The 25694-nt window shown below is 41.7% G+C and overlaps 1 protein-coding gene across 1 annotated transcript in view; it reads left to right on the forward strand.

The window, feature by feature from the left end:
- SEMA3E (semaphorin 3E) overlaps positions 1-25448 on the forward strand; it is a 220585-nt gene extending 195137 nt beyond the window's left edge. Inside the window, exons 11-17 of the mRNA XM_025181682.3 lie at positions 1812-2034; positions 4360-4451; positions 6801-6842; positions 9804-9970; positions 17680-17747; positions 19116-19255; positions 21993-25448. Coding sequence (XP_025037467.2) covers positions 1812-2034; positions 4360-4451; positions 6801-6842; positions 9804-9970; positions 17680-17747; positions 19116-19255; positions 21993-22445 — 1185 coding nt within the window. The 3' untranslated portion in view covers positions 22446-25448. The remainder of the gene's footprint in view (positions 1-1811; positions 2035-4359; positions 4452-6800; positions 6843-9803; positions 9971-17679; positions 17748-19115; positions 19256-21992) is intronic.
- The last annotated feature ends 246 nt before the right edge of the window (positions 25449-25694 follow it).

Here is a 25694-nt window from a genome sequence, read left to right on the forward strand (position 1 = left end):
ATGATTAATGAAAAATGCCAAGAGCCATTGTGAAAACATTCTCAATAAAAACTTGAGGGGGAAAGAGGCACTACAATTTTTTGTGAAAAAATAAGGATGTTGATAATATACGTCTTTTAACCAGAAATGTGCCATTTTTCCAATGAAAAAATAGGTATGCCCAAGCACTTATAGACTGCCCAGGACTAGCATGAATTCATCCTGGGTACGTCTAGACTGCAGAGCTTTTCAGGGATACCCCCCAGAAAACGCATCCAGGGAACGCGTCCACTTTTCTGAAAATTGTCGGAAAAGCGGACACGTTTTGTTGGCATCCCTGTAAACTGTTTTACGAGGAAGAAGGGATGTTCCAAAAGAGGGTTTTTTCCAAAATTTGGTCCCATGTAGACAGGCCATGTCAGAAAAGCCTCTTTCATTAGAAAAGCAGAAAAAGATACACAAATTGCGCTTCACAATTTGCATATCTTTTTCTGACTTTTAATTGTAGTGTAGACACAGCCTCAGTAGCAACAGCAATGAAAGCATTTCAGCACAATCAATAGAAGCCCTGTGTGGATCCTGGGTATATATTCAGATCACTAGTCTGTTCTGAGCCTCACATTGTATTGTTTTCAATGCTGTTGTCATCCATGCTAGCTGGATTCAAGCTTGCCCAAGTAGGCTAGCTTGTGCCCAGCTTTTGTTTTGCAGATGTATCCTATGTCTAACAACATAATCTGTATTGCTAATGTGTGAGAGAGAATGAGTTAATTTATTTCTGCAATATGTTACAAGAGGACTTCACAATGGTTTAAAAAGTCTCTTTATGTAACTGTATGTCAACAGTGTGCCCTTGTAACCAAGTAGGCTAATGGCATATTGGGGTATATTAGTAGGAGTATTGCTAGCAGATCTATGGAAGAAATTACTCTCCTTTTTTGGCACTGGTGAGGCCACATCTTGGGTATTGCATCCAATTCTGGGGCCCCTATTACAGAAAGGGTATGAACGTACTGGAGAGAGTCCAGCAGAGAGCAACAAAAATTGTTAGGGGGCTGAAGCACATGACTTATGAGGAGAGGCTGAGGGATTTGATCTTATTTAGTCTACAGAAGAGAAGAGAAAAGGGGGATTTGATAGCAGCCTTCAACTACTTGAAGGGGGATCTCTTCCAGCCCTATGTTCTAAGTATACATACACATTTGTGGTCGAATTGAAGCTCTTACTGTATCTAAAATAAAAACCTGCCCTCGGTATGCATTTGGGACCAAAGCAGAATGCCTTTTCCTTCATAAAATACAGGACTATGTAGCACTTTAAAGACTAACAAGATGGTTTATTAGATGATGAGCTTTCGTGGGCCAGACCCACTTCCTCAGATCAAGATTTTGATCTGAGGAAGTGGGTCTGGCCCACGAAAGCTCATCATCTAATAAACCATCTTGTTAGTCTTTAAAGTGCTACATAGTCCTGTATTTTGTTTCAGCTACACCAGACTAACACGGCTACATCTCTATCACTTTTCCTTCATAAGAACTTAATAAACTTTTGTTGACTTCAACCAGGGTTCTATATGAGCAAAACCTAAGCCCTTTTGCAGATCCTCTCATTACTAGTCACCCACTGCTCTACTGCTTGGGTTTGCCCTTGAGCAGTTCCATCTTCATTCATGCCCTCTTTTTTTCCTACTCCCTTAAGCGCTTCCTTGCCTTCCTCCTGTTGGGAGCTGGGGATAGTCATCATTCTTTAGAATGAGGTGTATTCCATGTATCATCAATGCCAGTATTTAAAAAAAATCCATGTGTATAACCAGCTGATCACATGTTTTTCAGTGCGCCAGCAAAGTGAATGGCGGTCTGTTCAGCACCACCAAAGACTATCCCGACGAAGCTGTGCGTTTTGCAAGGAGCCACCCACTGATGTATCAGCCCATCAAACCTGTTCACAAAAGACCAATACTTGTGAAAACTGATGGCAGGTACAAACTAAACCAAATAGCAGTGGACCGAGTGGAAGCTGGAGATGGGCAATATGATGTCTTGTTTATTGGCACAGGTAAATATAAAAGATGGCATATTATCTTTTTTCCTCCCAATTTCAACAAACCTATGACACCTCTCTAAAATTAAGCTATTTTTGTTTGATAGGCATCAAAATGAGACCATAATCCTAATAAAGAAGCATATTCCTTATTCCTGTAGCCCATTTTTATCCATAGAGAATCAAATACAAGGAGAGATTATAAATCCCTATTTCACCACTGGGACATCTGAATCAGTGATATATACAAAGTCATAGAGCAGATTGGTAACAGAAAAAAAATAAGGAGGGTTTTTATGAACCAGAGCTTAAAATAGAGCTCCTACAAAGGAACCTGATTTTTCAAAAGTGTTGAGTGCACAGTAACTCCCACTGATTACAATTTAGTGCCACACCTGAGACCCAGATTTTCAAAAAAGTCAGTACAAGCTGCTGGCTTTATTACTGGCTCTGAGGACCACAAGTCTAAGTGGTTGGTATTAAATAGAAACAGACATTTTTTTTAGACCTACACTGTGATGCAACACCAAGAATTTGACATTGGAAGAAGGGGTTGCCCATCATGAAATTCAAAAATAAGCTGTCAAAAGTTTGAGAGTTTTGCCAAGTTCTCGGAAAATGTTCTTAATACAGTGAGATTTTTAAAAATAAATTTTTAGTACCCATAAAGCAACTTTGGAAAAGGTCAGATATGTCACAAGCTTACATATTTCTAAGTCTGGGCAGGCACACAGAATAGCAACATCCTTTAATGCCTGACAGTGCTTTGGAATATAAGAAAATGTAAGAAAGGCATGGAAACAGTCTTGAATTGTTGCAATATCGAACTTGTCTGGAAATGATTAAAAGATTCATACCTCTAAATTTTATCATAGCAACTGGGATTACTTGACACACGCACTGGTAGCCAGTTTGCCAAAAAAAGCATTTAGTGCAGGCTATCTTTTAACTCATGAAACTTAGATGGAAACCACATTTCTCTGTTCAAAGGAAACAAAAGAAGTTTACTTGTGGAATAGCAGGCTTGCTTTAAATTATTGCTGTTTTCTAAACTTTTAAATTTTGGTTCCAATATGTGGTGAAATTAATCACATGCCATGTTCCTTGTCATGTATGCTTCTATACCGGATTTCATAATGTTAGCTGTATATTTTTACACTGTATAAATAGTAAAACTTGCTTGGTTGGAAAAGTAAATAGGTCCTTGATCAAGCAAAGCAAATCTGTAGCCAGCAGAGCCACTTGCTATAGATTAAATACATGCTTAAATGCTCTCCTGGACTGGTGCCTAACTGCTGCTTATTTCTCTCATTATAATTTGTACTTAGGCTACAAGACATTCCAGCATTGCGATCTTGGGTCCAGCAGCTTTGAGCCCAGTCTTTACACAGACAAAAATTCAGGGGTATCCTTGGCATTATTTTACAGGAATGGCTCAATCTTCCATTATCTGGATCCAACACCTGTAGTGTTCATGTGATCATACTCTGAATGGAGTAGTTTGAACGGCTTATCAAAGAGGAAGTTGAAATGTGAGGGCTAACGTTCTCCAACATGCCTGTCAGCAGGATTCTCAAAGGGACATAGTTATAAAAATCTGAGCTCCAGATTGTAATTTCTTTAAACTGTTCATTTAAAAAACTAGATGACTTTATACATTTTTTTTCTTTAAGGAGAGGCATTGGTGCTCACTTGAATGGTTCCTTTTTATGTCCATCTCTTTTCTTTCTCCCTGAACTATTTTTCCCCCTGGTGCCTCACTGGTTAATTTTTTTTTCCTTCTGTAAATCAGGGATTAGTGACAATAACAGGAGATAGGAAGCAACAATTGCCACCGCTGATGACAAACTTGCAGCCCCAGGAATATAAGGGATCTTTAATAATAAGCAGCAGATGAAAATGAAGCAGAGGGAGAGCAACAGTTATTCCAGTGTGTTAATTTATTGTAACAGAACTTCAGTGAAAAGCAATATTGTCTAATGGATTGACCATGGAACTGAGAGATAGGGCAACTTCAAGTAACTTAACCCTTAAAGATCCCAGGTCCAGATCCTCAAAGATATTTAGGCACTTAATTCCCAATGAAGTCTATGGGAGTTGGGTACCTGACTGCCTTTGACGATTTGGACTTCCATTTCCTGATTTGATGTTATATGTATTTTTGTGTACAAGATTCAGAACTAAGGCGGATAATGAAAGAATGTGTAAAATGCAGTACATTTAAAAGCTTGTTAGTTTTTATTCAATATCAGTTTAAAGAAGTTATTTTGATTTTCGTCAACTGACAAATTAATATTACCACCAGTTACAACTTCAAGGGTGTTTTCTATTTGCTTCCAGATAATGGTATTGTGCTGAAAGTTATTACAATTTACAACCAGGAGAAAGAATCAATGGAAGAGGTGATTCTTGAAGAGATGCAGGTATTCAAGGTATGATGTCCTGTGTAAGAAACATATACTGAATTGTCATAAATCTACTCATAATTAAAACACCTATTGTATATCAATGAGTGAAAATACAATATCTTTGTGCACTGAAAACCTGTGATGAGATTCTAGATTTCTCACAGGAAATCTTCATCACAAACAGATATATATTTGAACTAGAGTTGCACACTGAATACAGAAGGAGCTGAAACAAGTCAGGAATTTCACTCTATGGTTTAAATCACAGAAATATGGAGTTGCAACATAGTTCTCGAGAAGTAATTTAGCCCAGCCTCTCATGCAAAGACACGCCCAAGTAAAACTAGAAGAACCCCAAGAAATATCTGTCCAACTTGTTCTTTATTGATGGGATTCCAGTCTCCCTTGATTCCTCTTCCAGCCCTTATAGTCAGAGAGGTTATTTCCCCCCTAATGTCTAACCTAAATTTCCCTTGCTACAAATTAAGTCCCTTGCTTCTTCTCCTACCTTCAGTGAACCTGGAGAACAATAGATCAAGGCCTCTTTATAAAAGCACTTAATATATTTGAAGATTATCATCAGATTCTCTTTCAGTCTTCTTTTCTCAAGACTAAAGATACACAGGATACCTTTCCTTATAGGTCAGATTTTCTAAATCTCTTATAATTTTTATTGTTCTTTTTGGAACTCTCTCCTGTTTGTCCATATCTTTCTTACACTGAGATGCCTGAAACTGGACACCATACTCCATCTTAGGCATCATCAAAGCAAAGCAGAGAAGGCAATTACCTCCTGTGTCTTATATTTGATACTTGTATTAAAATACCCCAGGATCATATTAGCATTTTCTGCAGCTGCATCACATTATTGGCTCATTCAGTGTGTGATCTGTGATAGCCCCCAGATCTTTCTGTGCTTTACTACTGCTTAGCCAGATATTACTCATTTTGTATTCGTGCTTTTGAAGTGCAGTACTTTCAACTTGTCTTTACTGAATTTTGTCAACTCTACACATTGTCAAGGTCATTTGGAATTCTAATCCAGCCCTCCAAAATACTTGCAACACCTATCAGCTTGGTGCCATATACAAAATTTATAAGCACACTCTCTGTTCCATTATCCAAACTATTAAGGACGTAGGACAGACCCCTGTGTGACCCCAATAGAGAAGTTCTTCCATTTTGACAGAAAACTATTTAAGCAAGATTTCCCAATAAGTTCTGTTGTTAATTCTAAAACACATTTCCCTAATTTGCTTTTGAGAATGTCTGGTGTTCAAACAAAACCTGCGAGAATTCATGCTAACTTATAAGTAGAAGACTAACTACTTGATTTTTTTTTCTTCTCCAAAATAATCAGTTAAGCATCTAAATGGGTTAAACTGCAAGCACACGACTGCACCCAATTTGTTGGAGATTTAGTGACGATCCAGCTAAAAACCAGGGTCCAGAATAAGGATTCAGTATATGGTGTGAGCCAAATCTCGAGACCCTGTTTAGAAAATTTCTTATTACACCCAATAAGAATTTTTCCTGAATACAAATAACAGCTTTGGTATGTGGTAGGGATGTTAGATATTGAGTAATTGAATAGTTATGTAACCTCATAAATTCTTATCAATTACATGACTATTTGATAGTCTCCGGTGACAGGACTGGCAGCCAGTGTCTCTGGCCGCACTGTCAGGCAGTCCCCTGCCACTCTATATAGGTGCCTCTGTATCAGAGACAGCAGTGCAACGTGCCAGGCAGGAGCCAGTCCACAATGGAAGCCAGTTTAAAAACCAGCTACCCATGCAGACCGGCTGCCTGCCACCCCACACTGCTGCCTCTGTCTGCAGGAGTCCCAGTTCCCCATGGACAGAGGCTGCTGCAGGGGGAGGGAGTGGGGTAGGCTGCTGTAACATCCCCACGGACAAAGGCTGGTCCAGCAGCAGCCCCTATCTGCAGGGGGGTCCGAGCTCCCCATGGACAGAGACTGCTCCATGGGTTGCTGAGCAGCCTCTCCTCCCCTCCCCCGCTCCACTGCTGCCTCTGATAGAGGCAGCAGCATGGGGGTGGGACAGGCAGCACTGCACAGGTTTTCCACAATTGAAAAAATTGCTGCATTCTTTCGATTTACTGTCAACAGAACGTGGCAGCAGTCTAGACACAAGTAAAGATTTTTTGAAAAAAGGTCACTTTTTTTGAAAAATCCCTGCAGTCTAGACATACCCTTAGAGAAAATGAGGGTACTTCATATGGTTTAGAGAGGAGAGCCACATACCAGAAAGAAATACTAATACCTTTTCAATTAACTGTACAGTTTTCGTAAACAAGTCATTTCTTTTGATTTCCATGTAGGACAAGGACCAATCTCTTTTTCTTTTTCAGGTGCCAGATCCTATTATTTTTATGGAAATATCTTCAAAGAGGGCAAGTATTTTCTTGTGTTTAAAATAGCCTCTTTATAAATGAAATGTGGCAAAGATCTAAACTGTATAGTACCATATATAAAGAGATCAGCTCAAGTACTATTTTATAATGTGTTAATAGAAACTCATAGTTAATTATGCTCTGCTTTTTTATGGAAGATTTAGATGTCTTATTGCTGTTGAAATCTGTGGGATTCACATTATCATCCATTTCAAAGAAATGAATATCAACCTAATTGATGAGTTGATGGCATAGGAATCACAGCAGGGAAGAGCTTGAGGGAGACTGGGCCGCTGTTGCTGACAAATGTAAAATGATTGAGTAAGCGAGCATGGAGATTTCAATGTAAGGGTCCTTGTACCCCCACTTTCATATTCAGTGACTTCAGAGAGTGCTGGGCATGATTTAATTCCCAGTTTTGGGGTGTCCACCTAAGAGAGTTTGACTCAAGTAGTTTCCTTGTTGCTCAAAGCTCTTTCTCTCAGAGAGAGCAAAAGACCCAATCTCGGAATCTTCATGTTAGTCCAAGCTAGCCCCAGATCTTCATTTTAACAGTGGATTGCTGAATCTACCTCAAAGGGCTGGTGTCAGCTTCGTCTACTGCAGGAATCCTAAAGTGAGTCCAGGGATTTCTGGGTCAGAAGGGACTGAGTACTACAACGTCTTAGGGGAGACCCCTCTCTCACTGATAAACAGAAATCTGGTGGGTCTGAATTGTATCAGGCCAACCCTTCTGCCCATGGGGCCACTGAATGTGGAGTAAAGGCAGTACAAAGGAGGCTCTCCATGCCCAGAAATCTGCATGCTTCTGTAGCCAGTCATTTTACACTGATCAGCAACAGATTTTTCCTTAATCTCTGTTTCCCTCAAGTTATTCCCTGCTGCAATTATTGTGCCAGCAATTCATGACTCAGACTCAGACAGATCTTTCACTTGCTTTGATAATATGTGCCCCACACATCATAATGAAAACCTGAATGTTTCACAATGAACCAGAGTGTGATTAACTAGGAGTTTACAAATATCATAAACTGTTAGATGATCTCTCTCTGTGTGTCTCTATGGTATACACTTCTCTGCATTTTACATTTTTGTCACATTGCATACATTCAGATGTATATATATATATGTCGTGCTTATATATTATATATATATATATAAACAATGCCTACAGCTGCCCAGTGCACCCCAGTAAAACCCCGTGTTCACTTGCTTATAGTTCTGCCAAACTTTAACTGCTTAGGCTGAAATTTTCTATGCCAGGGTGTTTGCCTCAGGATGACTTCAGAGTTTCAGCAAAATGATTTTGCCACTTCTGAGTGTGAAATAAGTGGGGGTGGGAATGCGGGGCATTTTAAATTGGTTTAAAATTCTTTTTTAAGAAGCTTTTTTATCTTCATGTTTTAGAGTAGGGCCTTGGAATTGAGCAGAAACCACTGACACATCAGGGATATGCCTTTTGTAGATCCCTTGAAAAACAGGACCTTTAAAATCAGTGTCAGTTCATACAATCTGAGTGGCGACTTGTCAGAATTTGACATTCTCTGAAAATTTCACAGCACTGAGAATGATCCAGCCTCATACATCTCCTGCATGCTGCCACATTGCATGGTCATTGCACAGAGCAAGAGAACATGCTCCACCAATGCTGCTGGAGCTGAGTAGGTGTTTCCCTGATATTGCTCCTCCCAGCATCTATGATCTACTGCCATGCTGGGCACCGCAACTTAGAACAGGAAGATTATTTGTGAGTGTATGTGTGTTCACAATGCTACTCTCTACACTCACCTTGTTGACACCTCTCAGCAAGAAGAAGGAAGCAGCTTGACTTGAGTGCTGAGAGATGAAGTGCAAGGGGAGAGAAGGATGAGGGGTTGCGGTACAGTGACCAGATAGAAAGTGTGAAAAATCAAAACAGGGATAAGGGGCAATAGGTGTTTATATAAGAAAAATCCCCAAATATCAGGGCTATCACAATAAACGCTGGACATCTGTTCACCCTAGTTGCAGGGAGGGGAAATAGGAGCCTATGTGCAGACAGGTGCAGAGGGAAGGAGTAAATTAGGAGCATGAGGCAAAAAGGTTAAGAGCTGGGCCTGGGATAAGAGCAAAGGAGTGGGATTAAGGTAGGGGCTTAGACCAGAGAAGGGAGTGAGGCAAGAGGAAGTGGAGGCAGGACCAAGGGGGGAAAGAAAATATAAGAACAGAGAAGGGGGAAATGGAGCAGAGTGGGGAGACAGGGACAGAAACTGAAGAAGAAGAAGTGGGTAGAAACTGAGTGAGGCAAGTATAGTGAGGAGAGAGACAGAAAGCTTTATAACCATTAGTATACTCTTTCCTAAAGAGTCCAGAATTGAGGCCAGGAACCCTGACTCCCAGAATTCCTCTGTTGTCCCTCAAAAACTGTGAAACGTCTGGCAAAGTTTGTCTCATCCCCATCTTGTGGTGGTCCAAAAGATAACAGTGTATATCTGCTGCCAGTTTTTTGATAAGCTCAAATAGCTGAGTTTTGTGCTAGGAATCTATAGATCCTTGTCCTCCTGATAACCCACAAAGGGATTATTATGGCTCCTGTTTTTCACTTTGCTTCATTAAATGCTTACAAATATTACACCCAGAAAAAACTACATTAAAACAATGTTAATGTTCCAAAGTCAACTACTCAAAAGTTATGAAATGTCAGGACTAAGTTTACCTGTGCAATCTCAATTATTCCCTTTTGTGCAAATACATTATATGCTTCCTTTAATTATATGACCGTATACTATTTTCTCCACCTGCATCCTGTCTCATATGGTGCACAAGATAGATCTCCGAGGGGATAGAAGGGAATTAAGCTTGCATGAGCAACTGTAAAGCTGGCATTTTTCAAGTGGCAAATGACCTTGTCTTTTTCGACAAGGTGCTCTGTCATAATAGTGTGTGCTCTGTCCATAACAGTGTGTGCTACATTTTCTACAGCAACAACTGTATGTTGGATCTGAGTCTGCCGTAGCACAAGTGAAGTTCCATCAGTGTGACATGTATGGCACAGCCTGTGCTGACTGCTGCCTAGCAAGAGATCCTTACTGTGCTTGGGATGGGATAGCCTGCTCTAGATACTATCCCACAGGAATGCATGCAAAGAGGTGAGAACTATATTTTGCGGCAAAATCCTCTTTGCGTAATAATTATCTAAGTAGTTTCTACTGCAACAGAAATGGTTTCATTTCTCTCCCTAGTATAAATAACTGAACAATAATACACTTTAGCTAATGATTTATCAACCCAGCCTTAGGGAATACTGAAGGAAATAAATGAACATGCTGACATGACAGATGTTAAGTGCACACACTTCTTAGGAACTAGACACACTGAATGTTAAACAGTGTTAAACAAATGTCTGACGTTCCCAATGCCACAGCTTGAAGTTAGCACTTCATTCTCTATTCTGTGTAATGATTTATTTGGATTGTATTAGATGATGAACTATATAATGCAATAGCCTATAAAAAGAAAGAAAGAAAATATATTAACATCCTAATACCATTGTAAGACCTATTCAAACAGCGCCTAACTCTCTATCAATATGTAGTAATGGTTATTAAATAAGTCAGCAAAAGTGCATATTATGTATGGTACAGTCCTTTCCATGATTTACTTTTCATTGCTACTCCTGCAAAGATGTGGCCATATTTATTAGAACTGCAACATGGACATTTCCAGCAAGGTTACATTGAATTAATGCAAAGATGTCTTCCTTTTGTTCTGAGATGCTGCTGAAAGACAGTGATGATAGTTACTCTGGATGCAGTTCAGAATCTCTCCAAAGCTACCAATGCTCTCTTTAAAAAAACAGGTCTATAGTGATTTCTTCATCCACCATACCTCATGCTTGTCTTCCTGGGATTCTGGAAACTTAGTAGTCTCATTGCTCTCTGTAGCTAGACAAAATGAATGCTTCTACGGGCTTTGACAAAGCAATGGGAAGATAATTTGGTAACACAGTCTTTTGGAAAGAAAGCCTCACAGAAGCCACACATGAGCAAAACAGCCAAAAATTCAGCTAATGAAAGAACATTAAAGAGCATTATACATTGCAAGATCCAAGTTGAGCAAAGAACAAATTCTGTGGCATTTCTACACATTGGATCAGATCCTTCTTGCCTAACTGCTGGAAGCAGTTCCAGTGGAGTAAGTGGAGACCACTCACTTGCCTAAAATGAGAAGAATCTGGCTCAGATTGACACAGTCCTGGGAAGTACTGATGGAAAAGATACATCATCCATTATATTTTGGGAAAGTGAGCATTATTCACCACAGAATAAGCAGGAATTGGATGATCATAAATATAAATTAGACACTTGTGTAATGTTGTAAATTCCCTGAAGATTCCTGATGTATCTATTTAACTAGGAATTGTGTGACGCCCATAGCCTCATGCTGCTTTGCCAACAAGATTCTGGAGCGTCTGTCCATAGGGAGAAGTGAGTAGTGTAATCTACGTCCATCTTCTCCTTAACTTCTCTGCTATAGCAAAGTAGGCTTTGTGATGTCCCCTATTAACTGGACTTGAGACCACAAACTTACTTCACACAGGGGAAGTCGCTGAACAGACAGTAACAACTCTGGGTCACTCTCCATCTGGTTCAGGGTGGAGCGATTGTGCCTGCTGAAAAAAGTAGGTCTCTGTAGAGAGTATGGAGCTTCCCCCCCCCCCCCCCCACATACACACAAACACACATCCTCTACTGCTGCCACCACTACTACAACCTTCAAATGCTTCTGGGTAAGACACAGGTCTGTCATGGTTGCCTGCATTCTGGACTCATGCAGAGGTATTGACCAGCTCAGCACTCAGCACCAATGTGTGTCTGAATTAGGACTGGCCATGTGTCTGTACCCCAGCTTCCCAATGGCTTGTGGCTGGAGGGCTGCCTTAGGGCATAACCAAAGGCACAGCACAACCTAGTAAATTCTCATGTCCTAACATGTCTGGAAGGGACTGAGTGTTTCCAACAGTCCCCATGACATCACGCTCTCTCCACCATTTTCACGCAGCACTCTCTTGCCTTGGTTTGGTCTTGATACTTGCCTAGCAGAACCATGTCTGGGTATCTAATTCCACCCCTCCTTTGGATCAGCTGCTGCCTCCTTTAAAACCTAATGAGAAGTATGGTGTGAAATGAGTTGAGATGAACATGAAAAGAAAACCTGCAGACTTGTCCCTATTGTTAAGTGTGTTGCTGAAGAAATGTTGTTACTGCTGCCAGGTTGTTACGGCTGCTCCGTGCTTCTGTTCTTGAAGCTCTGGTGTTATCAGCACTAGCAGAGAGTTCAGCCTACTAAGTCAGCAGACCTCAGTATATTATAAAAAATGGAAGATCACAGGCACTGTTTAGTAACAAAGGCATTTGGCCAGCTTTATTGTCCGTGAGACTTATCGCTAGCATCTCATAGGAACTAAAAGCACACTAACATATGAGTGCCCAGTGACAAGGAATGGCTGCCAGCAGCAGGAATTTATTTTTTTAGGACACACAAAGGGTTAATGTGAGGTGCCCTGTCAGTTATAGACTGAGACAAACAACTTATTTACCACCTTATGTGTTTCATGACATCTGCATGCTACCTCCCCTTGTACCTTGCTCCAGATGTCTCAGGCAAAATATTGCTACTCATCACTTCTGTCAAACCCTCTTATTTTGTATTAAGTCAGGATGGACCTGTGTTAATCATGTGTGAAATGTGTTCACACTCATACCATATCTGTTACTTCTTAGGAGTGCCTGTGTTGTAGCAATGCTAGCAGTACCCTTGCCAAATTCACATACCAGATAGTGAATTTGTACGCCTCTGCTTTAGTACTTTGGTTCAGAGGATGGCCTGAGTTTGCTGACTCTGGATCAGGACACAGGTCTAATACTAGGCTCAGTACTCCACACTCTTTGGGTATGTCTACACTACAAAGTTAATTTGAACTAACGGACGTTAGTTTGAATTAACTTTAATAGGCGCTACACTAGCGCTCCACTAGTTCGAATTTAAATCGAACTAGCGGAGCGCTTAGTTCGAACAAGGAAAACCTCATTTTATGAGGATTAAGCCTAGTTCGAACTAGCTAGTTCGAATTAAGGGGTGTGTAGCCCCTTAATTCGAACTAGTGGGAGGCTAGCCCTCCCCAGGTTTCCCTGGTGGCCACTCTGGCCAACACCAGGGAATCTATTGCCCCCCTCCCGGCCCCGGACCCCTTAAAGGGGCACGGGCTGGCTACGGTGCCTGTGCCAGGTGCAACCCTGCCAGCACCCAGCCAGCAGACCCTGCACCTGGCACGGATCGAGCCACCCACCCGATGCCCCCCAGCTCTCCCCCTCTTCCCGGGACCAGGCTGGCAGCTCCCGGGAGCTTGCCCGGGACCGCAAGAGGCGGGCACCTGCCTGGGCTAGTGCAGACATCGTGGACCTTGTCCACGATCTCCGCACTAGGCACAGGAAAGTGGCCATCTAGGGCAGGAAAGCTGCCAGCCTGGCCACCCAGGAGCAGGTGTGCAAGAGAATCAAGGGGGTCCACTGAGACCCCCAGCCCTGAGCTTACAATGGCCCTCCTGGGTCAGACCAAAGGTCCATCTAGCCCAGTAGCCTGTCTGCCGACAGTGGCCAACCCTAGGGACCCTGGAGGGGATGGACCGGAGACAGTGACCAAGCCATTTGTCTCGTGCCATCCTTCTCCAGCCTTCCACAAACCTTGGGCAGGGACACCACTCCTACCTCCTGGCTAATACCACTCCATGGACCCAACCTCCATGACTTGATCTCACTTCCCTTTACACTCTGTTCTAGTTCTAGCCTTCACAGCCTCCTGCAGCAAGGAGTTCCACAGGTTGACTCTTTGCTTTGTGAAGAACAACTTTCTGTTACTAGTTTGAAGCCTGCTACCCATTCCTTTCCTTTGGTGTCCTCTAGTCCTTCTTTATGGGATCTAATGAAGAACTTTTCTGTATGCACCCTCTCCACCCAACTCCTGCTTTTAGAGACCTCTATCCTGTCCCCCCGCCATCTCCTCTTTTCTAAGCTGAAAAGTCCCAGTCTCTTTAGCCTCTCTTCATATGGGACCTGTTCCCAGACCCTGATCATTTTAGTTGCCCTCCCCTCTCCCAGCCTCTCTCTTCCCCTCTCCCACCTCCTTTTCCCAGTCTCCCCCAGTTTTGTTCAATAAAGACAGATTCCATTTTGGAAGACACGTTATCTTTATTTTGTACATCAAGAAGAGGGGCTAGGGAAGGGTAAGTGGAAGGAGGTGAGGGAGGAATGGAGCACGAGCCCCCGATGGGGAGGACTGGGCTGGCTCTGCGGGCTTCTGGGGGTGGAAGCTCTCCTGCAGCCCCCCAATTGCCCCCTCTCCCCAGATGGCAGCCTGCGGCAAGTGCAGCCGGGCTGATGGCTGAGTGGTGTGATGTGCCCAGTGTGGGTACTCCGGGCACTCCAAGCCAGGACTGCTTTGCAAGCGGGGCACCCCTGAGAACTGTCTGTCCGGGGTGGGGGTAGGGACCCTTTAAGCACAGCCCTCGGCTAGCCTGAGACAGCATCTCCACGCTCTAAGTCCTCCTCTGATGCCCTGCCGGCACTGCTTCTGGCCATCCTTAAGCCTGGTTCAGAGTCCACTTAATGTGGACATGCTAGTTCGAATTAGCAAAACGCTAATTCAAACTAGTTTTTTAGTCTGGATCCGTTAGTTCGAATTAGCTTAGTTCGAATTAACTAATTCGAATTAAATTAGTTCGAATTAACGTTGTAGTGTAGACATACCCTCTCTTTCTCTCACCTGCACTATATGTGCAGAATGTAGAGAGGGAAGCACCACATATGTTCACTCAGAGCACTCTTTGACAACGAGGTAGTTTAGTTTTGAAAGCCTATTTTTTCATTCTTAAGTAAGTGAAAGGCCTGGATAATTAATTAAATATGAGATTTAACTCGAGACACCAAAAAGGACAGCCAGCATTCCCAAATGAAGCATTGTACATTGTCATGGCTTTTAGCTGCAAAATGTCCACATCCCCAGAATTCTACAGGGGGCCGAAGGAGACGACATTGCTTTCAAGTTCTGTGCTGTGTTCATGAAGCAGCAGGGAGTTTCGGGTGTTGATGAAATGCATTTATTGTACCACAGCAATATAATGTCTGAAGCCAGATTGAATGGTTTACCCAAGAAATCCCTAACCTCAGTGGGTGAAATTCTTTGCCAAGTCTCTCAGCAGGCAATGGGGATTAAGGTGGCTTTAACCCATCTTTATGCCTTACCAATCTGGGGCAGCTCCAAGGACTGGAGAGGCCCCTAGAATAACTTAGATGTCTCGGAGGGCCTGTCTAAATTGTAGCAGCCACCCAGGCTGCCCTCTAAACTGCATCACTGACTGGGATGTCTGCTCCCTGCATGCTGTGACCTAGCTCTCAGTGCACTCCTTCTGTCCCTTCTCCCCTCCTCCAGAATGTCCCTTATGCCTAGGGTTGCAAGAGAACCCTTGACAGGTAGTCTTACAGTAGTCTTCTACAGTATCTGCATGGGAGAGAATACTTCCCAGCTGGAAGCAGGACTTTCAGGGCCTCTTTACGCTACTTCAGACATTTTACCTAGTGCAAAGGGGCTATAATGCAGATAAGTCTCTCACTCTGTACATTTCCGTGTCTCTTCAATATACTTCCCCCTCCACTGACCTTTCTGGTTAGATACATGCCATATCTCCAAGATGCCACTTTGGCACATTCACATCTGCTCAAACCTTTGACAAAGAAATCACAAATTTTATGGTTCTTTCAAAAAAAAAAAAAAAAAAAAGGCCCCAACCAAACCCTTTTTTGAAAGATCCTGTACTTCTCAATTTTTGAGGAGTACAGGATCTTTCGAAAAAGAGGTTTTTTTTTCTCAAAAGAACCACATCTAGACAGCAGTTTTACTTTCAAAATACCCATTTTTGAAAGAACACGCGGCCACCATTATGCACATGAAGCATGGGAAATTCAAATCCCGACTTCATTTGCAATTTCAATATGTCTAATTTACATCCCTCTTTCGAAAGATATAGTCTAGACATGCCCTTAGTACATAGTTGTTTTTGGGCACATATATAAGTCAATGGCTGTGGGAAATACTTAAGCATGAGAAACTATAAGTATGTGTTTATTCCCACTGAAGTCCTAAAATGGGATTAAACATATGTTTCAATTTAAATTGATATTTAAGTGGTTTGTAAGAACCTAAGTGCTAACCCAAAAGTCAACATGATATTAAATACTAGAATGGGTGAACATGAGTACCTGGTACTAAATAAGAATATTGATAAAGAGAAACTTCATGGAATGAGAAAAATCAATGGGGTGCAGTAATACAAATATATATCAGAAGAACAGAACAGGTCATACATAGTGTCAGGGAAGTGGCACTATATGTGAAAGAAAGCATAGACTCAAATTAAGTAAAAATCTTGAGCCGGGTCTACACTACAGGGGGAGGTCAAATTAAGATATGCAACTCCAGCTACATTAATTATATAGCTGAATTTGACATACCTTAATTAGAATTTCCACAAAATCTCCATGGTGGGAGACTTCCCTTATTCCTCACAAGGAGCAGGAGCACTGGTACCAACAAGGGTGCCCTCAGAGTTTGATTTAACAGGTCTTTACTAGACCCACTCAATTGAACTCCAGAAGGTCAATTCCAGTAGTGTCAATATTCCGTGTAGTGAAATTATGGCCTTAAATGAACCAAAGATTACCACAAAATCTCTATGGATATAAATATCATGCTTCAATAATAATATAGAAGTAGAAATATACTACAAACCCTGATGATGATGGTGCTAGTAATTATGTGATGGTCAGGGAAATTAAAGAGGCATAGAAATGTTAAAAAGCCTCAGTAATAATGAGGGATTTCAGCTAGCCCCATATTCACTTCATTCATGCAAAACTGTTGCTTACAATATGTTATCCAGATCATCGTGTGGTAAATGGATAGTGTATTATATATGGAATGTTGAATGACTATGACTCAGCTGGAAAGAACAGGATAGGGCAAGCCACCTTCGGTGCCTCAGTTTTCCCTTTGGTCAAATGGGAATGATAATACCAGTTATGTAGAAGCACTGGGAGGATGCTAAAGTAACGTTTGTAGACGGTTTTAAGTTCTTCAGATGAGAGAAGTTATATGAGAGCTAAGAATAAAGAAAAAACACTCTGCACTGATTCTAAACTGTGAAAGACTTCAAAACGAAAACCAAAACATTTCTGTTAAATAATGTGTTTGTGTGTGTCTATGTAAAAGTTCAAACAACCTTGCAGTCAGTAACTGCAACCACGTAAGAATTTGCCTGTCTCTGAGAATGTTCAGTTACTGTAGGAGTTACTATAGCAGCTTTTACCACAGTTCCTCAGGTGCTGTGGGATACAGGGCATAGTTACAGGAAGAGAATCTTTACAAGATACAGCAGCTTTCATGCTGTTCCAGATTTTGTCAGGGACCAGAATGGTGAACAAAAAGCAAGTTTATAGCTGTCTCTGGTCTCCTTTCTTCTAAACCAGCACCTAATTGGTCTACAGAATCTGGTTTCAGTGTCTCTGAATTCAGACAAACGTACATACCTGAGACTTTCCTTTAGGCACGCCCAACTTCTACAGAAAATCTCTTTCTTCAGGCATATGAGAACATTCAGTTTAAGTGGACAAAAACAATAGGAATCTATCAACTCCATGCAATGGTAGTGTTGGCCAGTGTTTCAGGAGTAAGATCTAGTGCCCTGGATTTCGAATAGTCAACAAGTTAAATGTATTTCTGAAAACAATTTCATTTTTTCCCCCAGACGTTTCCGAAGACAAGATGTTCGACATGGAAATGCAGCTCAGCAGTGCTTTGGCCAGCAGTTCATTGGTAAACCACATACAGTACAACAGAACACTAGTGAATGCCTAGAGTAAATGGCACAGATTTTACGTGTGAGGCTGATTGTTACTGCAGTTACACAGTTTTTATGCTGATGTAACTCTACCTATTTCAGTGGAATTACTTCTGATTTACACCACTGAGATTAGAAGCACACTGTAAGGACCAAGACTACAGTGCAGGAAAACTTCACTGCTCAAGACAGTGCTTAACCATGTATGCCCTAATGGAATTCATTAGAATTAGGAGCATGCTTAATCAATGTCCTAAATAGGATTGGACTTGCGTGAATGCCTAAGTGTTCTTCTGACCCATAGCCCAAATCCTGCAAAGTGCTGACTGCCCTCACATTCCACGAGTATTGTATGAAATATAAAAGTTAAGATAGATAGTAGCTGCCAAGAGACACTGAGATCCTCCAAGATCAGATCTAATAAATCTAAAGAAAAAGAATCAAAGATAAGGGGTTTCTCTGTAACAGATGTTTCTCCAGATATATTTTGCTGAAATTGTAATTTTTTGAAGGATGGATTAGACTATGAAAGGGAAATATTTCAGGATGAAATATTTGTTAAATTTGCCCTGGAACATTTCATACCATCCATTTTCAGCAAGATACCATAATATGTTCCTTGGAGAACTCTACTGGAAAAATATACAGAGCATCTATGGCCCACTGTGACAAAACTGAATGCAATGAAGATTGTAGATATGATTGCAAACTGCACTGAGAACCTCACAAAAGAGCACAGCAAATTTAAAATGAGAGAAATCATAATGGTTATTAATCCCCAGGCGTTTGGGCCAGAAACTGATCATGAACTGGTGTCAGGAAAATAGTCTGTCTACTCTCCACCCTTCTTATTGTTCTAGAAGAAAACGATTTAGAAAGACTAGCCTGTTCCATTATAGAATCTCCTTTGTCTGTTTCATTATGAATTTTGCCATATATAGCAGCCTCTCAAATTGAAATGAAATTTTTACTAACATTTGGGTGGCAAAGATATAAACTTATTCTTTCTGTGCATATGTACAGAGCTTTTCTGTGCATATGTGCAGAGCTCTTTACTACTGTACCTTAGGGCTGGAGCCTGTGAGAGCCTGAGGTGAGGTATGAATTCTTGACTCTTTTGAAAGAGAGGGAGCAGAGGACGTGCCACAGTTCATGAGTTTAGGCCATTAGTAGGTATCAAATTTCAATCCCTACCTGGAAAGCTATGGGTCAAATTCCATTTGAAATGTGAATATCGAAGGAGTCCTTAAAAAGCCTAAAGGAAACATTCATATATTAAAAGGGTGGTATTTATTTTAGTTACACAACTGGCAAATAAGTAAGAATCTTACTTTACTTCACAGGAGAAGCCCTGGGGAAGACTGAAGAACGGCTGGTGTATGGAATAGAGTACAACAGCACTCTTCTGGAATGTACCCCTAGAACTTTACAAGCTAAAGTGATCTGGTTTGTACAGCGAGCCCATGAAGCCAGAAAGGAGGAGGTAATTTTCCATGTAATTATAGAATAGCATTTTTATTGAAAGTGGCTGCCGTATTAGGAATCAGATAGGAAAATGAGCCTTTGGTGAGATAGTGGGTACCAATTGATACAAAAAACAGGACTATGTAGCTCTTTAAAGACTAACAAGATGGTTTATTAGGTGATGAGCTTTCGTGGGCCAGACCCACTTCCTCAGATCAAATAGTGGAAGAAAATTGGCACAACCATATATACCAAATTGATGTAATTTGTATGGACCAATACAAACCATATATACCAATTAATGTAATTTGTATGGAGCAATAGTGGGCAACCTGCAGCTAGGATTCTATGTGTGGCTCACGAGACATTTTGTTTATCATTGCCCAAGTGTAGGGTTGCCAGATTCTGCTGGATTCAACTGGCATAGTTTTTTCCTGCCAGTGGGTATGTCTACACTACCAACCTAGTTCGAACTAGGGTGGTAATGTAGGCAACCGGAGTTGCAAATGAAGCCCGGGATTCGAATTTCCCGGGCTTCATTTGCATAAAGCCAGGTGCCGCCATTTTTAAATGTCCGCTAGTGCGGACTCCGTGCCGCGCGGCTACACGCGGCATGGACTAGGTAGTTCGGACTAGGCTTCCTAGTCCGAACTACCCTTACTCCTCGAGGAGAAACGAGGAGTAATGGTAGTTCGGACTAGGAAGCCTAGTCTGAACTACCTAGTCTGTGCCACATGTAGCACACATTAAAGTAAAGGCAAGCGACGTGACGTGCATGCTGATTGCACACAACACTGACAGTGAGAGATGTGTGCTCCCTCTGCAACTAATCAAAGCACTGCAATGGTTCAGCTGGTGCACACTGCTAATTCTAGGCATGGAAATGCAGTTTGCAAAACTACCATATTCCGGAAAACCATCTTAGTTATGACAATCTTATGGCCCACTAACACGAAGGAGAGCCATTATGCAGCCCACTCACTAGCCTAGGTTGCCCATTGCTGGTATAGAATCATAGATTTTAAAGTCAACTGTAAACATTATGATTATCTAGGCTGACTTCCTACAGAAACAGACTGTGAAATTTTAGTCAATAATTCCTGTACCAATCCCAATATTGAAAGGTCATAAGAAAATATATGTTTTAGAAGTACACCGTTTTCTTTTAAAACTTTAAAGCAATAGAGAATCAACCACATGCCTTGGCAAATTATTCCAACAATTAATATCTATCACTGTTAAAAATATACCTTACTTCCTGTTTGAATGTATCTGGTTTCAACTTCTAACTACAGATTGCACCTCCCAAAACTGGAATTCTCTGGTCCAGCAATATCCCTGGTCCGGCAGGGCCACGGATGTTCCTTGATCAGAAAACCCTGGTAGCCTAATGGCAAGAGGGCAATCCAGGAGGGGCCAGGCAAAAGCAACAGGTAGGGCCTAAGGCTGGCAGCAGACCCCAGCTGCCCAGAGTAGTGGGGCTGGAGCCAGCAGTAGCCCCTGGCAACTCCCAACAGCCTGTGGCAGGGTAGGTCAGGGTAGCCCCTGGCAGTGCAGGATCAGGCCAGCAACAGCCCAGGGCAGTGAAGGACTGGGGCCAGAGCCTTGGCTAGCCTGTGGAAATGGGGCCAAAGGCTGCGGGCTGCCATGGGGCAGATGCTTGCACTCTGGAGTGTTGCTGGTGGCAGCCTCAGCTAAACACAGCAGTGCAGGACCAGAGCCCCGGATAGCCCGTGGAAGCTTGGCCAGAGCCTGCAGATTGCCCTGGAGCTGGGACCAGAGCCCAAGCCCTCGGCAGTCCCTGGCAGCCTGATCAGGGACAGAGCCAGCCCCTGGCAGCCTGCGGCAGCGTGCGTTGATGAAGTCTGGCAGGCAGTCCGGAAGGGGCAGCAGCAGCGGGGCCAGCAACCCAGCAGGCAGCCCAGCAGGGGCTGGAGGTAGTCCCTTTGTTTCTCCCCTCCCCACAGCTGTCAGGGTCAGCAGCTGGGGGCTGTGGCAAGGAATCTTCACTTGTCCAGCAAATACCCTGGTTTGCGAGGTGCTGGAAAAGAGATGTCCAACCTGTATTAGTTCTTGTATTCTTTTGTACACTACAGGTTGAACCTCTCTAGTCTGGTACTCTTGGGATTTGACTGGTGCTGAACCAGAAAATTTGCCAAACTGCAGGTGATCAATATTATTGTGATCAATATCTAGAGTATTACCAATACTTCTACTGATTATTGGGCTCCTAGAAGACATTTAGGTGTAAATTAGATCTAAATAATATCATAGAATGCCAAACGTCAGGACTGGTGGCAGTAAATAAACTTTGTGGGACCACAGGAAACTTGGGCATATCTGTGATAAGTGGTCATGTAGCACTTTAAAGACTAACAAAATAGTCTATTAGGTGATAAGCTTTCATGGGGCAGACCCACTTCTTTAGATCATATTCTGAAAATGAAATGGTGTGACCATTATATAGCAGAGGGATACTATGAAGAAGTAAACAAATCAGCTACATAAAATAGAAGGTAGGGGCAAAGGGATGAGGAAGAGACAAGGAAGGAGGAAATTGCTTATTGTAAGAGTCAGTTAAGTGGCTAATACAAATATCAAAAGGTGGGGAGGCTGTCTTTGTAATGTGTAAGGTAATTATCATCAGATGTTTCCAGACCAGAGAATCCCAGATTTGGGAGGTTCAACCTCTACTGCAATCTTGTACTGACTGTGACTTCATTGATCATACAGTGTATCATTGGCTTGTTTCTCAGGTGAAGACAGATGACAGAACAGTCAAAATGGATCTTGGCCTCTTATTCTTAAGGCTACACAGGCTGGATGCAGGGACCTATTTTTGTCAGACTGTGGAACACAGCATTGTTCATACAGTCCGAAAAATCACCTTGGAGGTGGTAGAGGAAGAGCGTGTTGATGAAATGTTCAACAAAGACTATGAGGAGGACGTACCACACAAAATGCCATGCCCAGTGCAGAGCAGCATTCCTCAGGGATCCAGGCCATGGTACAAGGAATTTCTGCAGCTAATAGGGTACAGCAATTTCCAGAGGGTTGAGGAGTACTGCGAAAAGGTATGGTGCACGGATAAGAGGAGGAAAAAGCTGAAAATGTCCCCATCCAAATGGAAGTATGCCAACCCACAGGAGAAGAAGGCACGCATCAGGCCTGAGCATTATCGCCTTCCCAGGAATGTAGCTGACTCTTGATGGACAAAATCCATCCATACTTTGTGGGAGAATATTTTTTGGACCCAAGGAATAGGGAGAAATCAGTCTTGGATATGGTAACAGACACAGGTTTCTCTCACCCTCTCTCTCTATATATATATATTAAATAATGGGACTGAAAACAGAAGTGTTCTGTTAAGTTACAGCTTATAATCATGACGATTGTTTAGAGGTAATTTTTTTAACAAATCTGTTTCACTAGTTCTTTCTAAATAGGTCATTGCATTCACTTTTCCATTTGAAAAATATGACAATCATACTTTGAGTGCTTTAGTCAATTTCCCATATGCACCATGCTTCCACTGTATATTCCGGCATGTTAAGGGAATATTAAAGTAAATTCAGATAGCAAAATAAGGACAAGCAGAAAAAAAGGTGATGTATAATTTCTGTTAGTTTCACAAATGCATTGCTTCTAAAACAGCACGTTGCAAGATCTTAGCTTTCATGTGTGGCCTTTTTTGTCTGTATTCTTAACAGCCACAAGTTGCGGTATACCCTTATCTCTAAAGATATTGAAGGGGAATCTTATTTACTTCCCATTGCTGCTTGTCTTTACCAGTATTTTATGATGCACAGTGTACTACTATCCCAGCTAAATAGTATTTCCTTGTAACTTGATATAAGTCAAATGCATGCAGAGAACAAAAAAACAGAATTAAGTTCTTCAGTATAACTTTCTGTAAGACATTGGAGTAATAGTTTGATGAGAATATAAATCGTGGCTATGAAAATGGACAGTTAGCTCAGTATACATTTCAGAGGGGTAGCAGTGTTAGTCTGTAACTGGAAATTTGTAGGTATACAATTTATAAGAATGCCCTCTTGTGGCAGAAGAGAGCATTTCTTTATATAAGTGTACATTTTCTCCAGAAATTTACATACTTGAGTGTTATCTATATTCTGCTGATTTGCAGCCTCTTTTCAGCATGCAGTTCCACAGTCTTTCTAATGCATGTACTGAAATTTCAAACACAGGGTTAGAAATCACTTGTACTGTGGAAAAGATCTTAAAATAAGCAACATTTTAAGGCATTCAATGTAATATGCTTTTGATATAGTAAGCACTTGTGAAAGAGTCTGGTATTGAAAACAACTTGTATTCTATAGTTGCATGATCTGATCCAGGGAAATATTTACCTGATATGGAAATTTTTCACAGCACAAATATTTTTGCTGAACTTGGGAATACTAAAGATGTGTTTTTATATATATATATATATATATATATATATGAACACAGCTTTAATTTTAAGTTTAATTTGAATATTTTTCCAAAAAGCATAAACACATTTTAGCATGAAAAGTCACATGAGAAATCTGATGTGAACATATGAATCGACACTATAAAATTTGAAACTAAAAGCCACAGTTGTGATATAAAAATACAAATCATAAATAGTATAGTTGGAAAAACTGTCTGAATGTGAGTTCTACAGGATCATTTCCCATCAGAGATGTGTTCTAGTGTGTGAATGACTCCACCTTTAGATAAATCAACTGCTTCAGTCAGAACATAATAAGTAACCTAGACTATAAAATTGGTCTGTCTCTCAATTTTGAGGTAACCAATGGCATATTTCAGGGAAGTTCCAGTTAACACATTCAGGGCATGTCTACATAGTAAGGCTAAAGCCTAAATAAGATACGCAACTTGAGCTACATCAATTGCATAGCTTAAGTCGATATAGCTTATTTCAGCTTTTGGCACTCTCTACTCAGTAGGAAGTCCAAGTTAGAACACTCTTCCTCTGACTTCCCTTACTCCTCGGAAAATGAGGGTTACAGTAGACGGAGTAAGAAGTCCTCTAGTTTCATATTATTTTAACATTACGTCAGAATAACTGCTGTGTAGACATAGCCTGATATATAATTCTCATTCTACTTTCAACTCCTAATCCAGAAATAGTCTCTGGGATTCATGCTCTGGGGCACAGATATTTGTTATTAACCTAGCAATTCTCTTATTAACCTAACACTGGAGTGGAGGTCATTGCTGTGCACTTCAGTGTCTCTAAGGGTGCATCTACACAGCACAACTTAACTCGAAATAAGCTATGCAAATTGAGCTACGCCAGTTGCATAACTTATTTCAAAATAGCTTATTTCAAAATTGGAAGCATCTACACAGCACTTATTTTGAAATAGAGCACTCTTCCTCTGACTTCCCTTTACTCCCCATACAATGAGGGTTACAGGAGTCAGAGTAAGAAGTCCTCCAGCTTGAAAGTATTTCGAAGTTATTTCAAAATAATTGCCAGCTCTGTAGACACGGGATAAGTTATTTTGAAATAATGTTGCTGTGTAGACATACCCTGACACTCTGTATGTGGAACAAACAAAACAGTGTGTCCAAAAAAAGGCTGTTGCTGGGATCAGAGTTTAAAGTGAGCTCCACTAGGATCTTATCTCTTCAAAAGCATCATTTGCTGAGAGCAGAGTGTCTTGGTATTCAGAGGGGTACCGTGTGCAATTTGCTAGTGAACAGAAATGAAAGGAGATGCAGGATTTCATGTTATATCAGTCACACAGATAGACAAACCTCTCTAGCTTCTAGTTATTCTAAGCTGGCTGCACTTTTATCTGAGGGTTTGCATAGCTTTTAGTCAGAGGGGCAGGCACAGCGATCCAGTGGCAAAGGTAATGAGGAGATTAGAGCTCTCTGTTCCCTTGACCAGGAGAAGCAGAGTGCATTATGGAAAGAACATAGACAGGCACTTTGGAGAAGAAACATCTTGTACAGATTGGACATCTCTTACCTGGCACCCTTGGGACCTGACTAGTCCCAAACCAGGGAATTTGCCGGACCAGAGAAGGTTCCCTGCCACAGCCCATAGCCGCCGTCTCTGCCAGCTCCGGAGAGGGGGAGGGAAGGGGAGAGAGATGGGGAGCTAACTCCAGTCCCTGCCATGCTGCCTGTGTTGTTGCTTTCCCTGCCTCTGATGGACTGCAAAGTAGGTAAGTCAGCATAGGGAATTCCGCGGGGGATTTAAATATCCCCCGCGGATTTAAATAAACATGTCCGCCGCTTTTTTTCTGGCTTGGGGAAAAGCCGGAAAAAAAGCGTCTAGACTGGCGCGATCCTCTGGAATAAAGCCCTTTTCCGGAGGAGCTCTTATTCCTACTTTCAAGTATTTTGTATGCGCCAGTCTAGACGCATTTTTTCCGGCTTGGGGAAAAGCCGGAAAAAAAGCATCTAGACTGGCGTGATCCTCCGGAATAAAGCCC

Source organism: Pelodiscus sinensis, chromosome 1 (assembly GCF_052426305.1).
Source record: "Pelodiscus sinensis isolate ZL-2025 chromosome 1, ASM5242630v1, whole genome shotgun sequence".
NCBI classification, from domain to species: Eukaryota; Metazoa; Chordata; order Testudines; family Trionychidae; genus Pelodiscus; species Pelodiscus sinensis.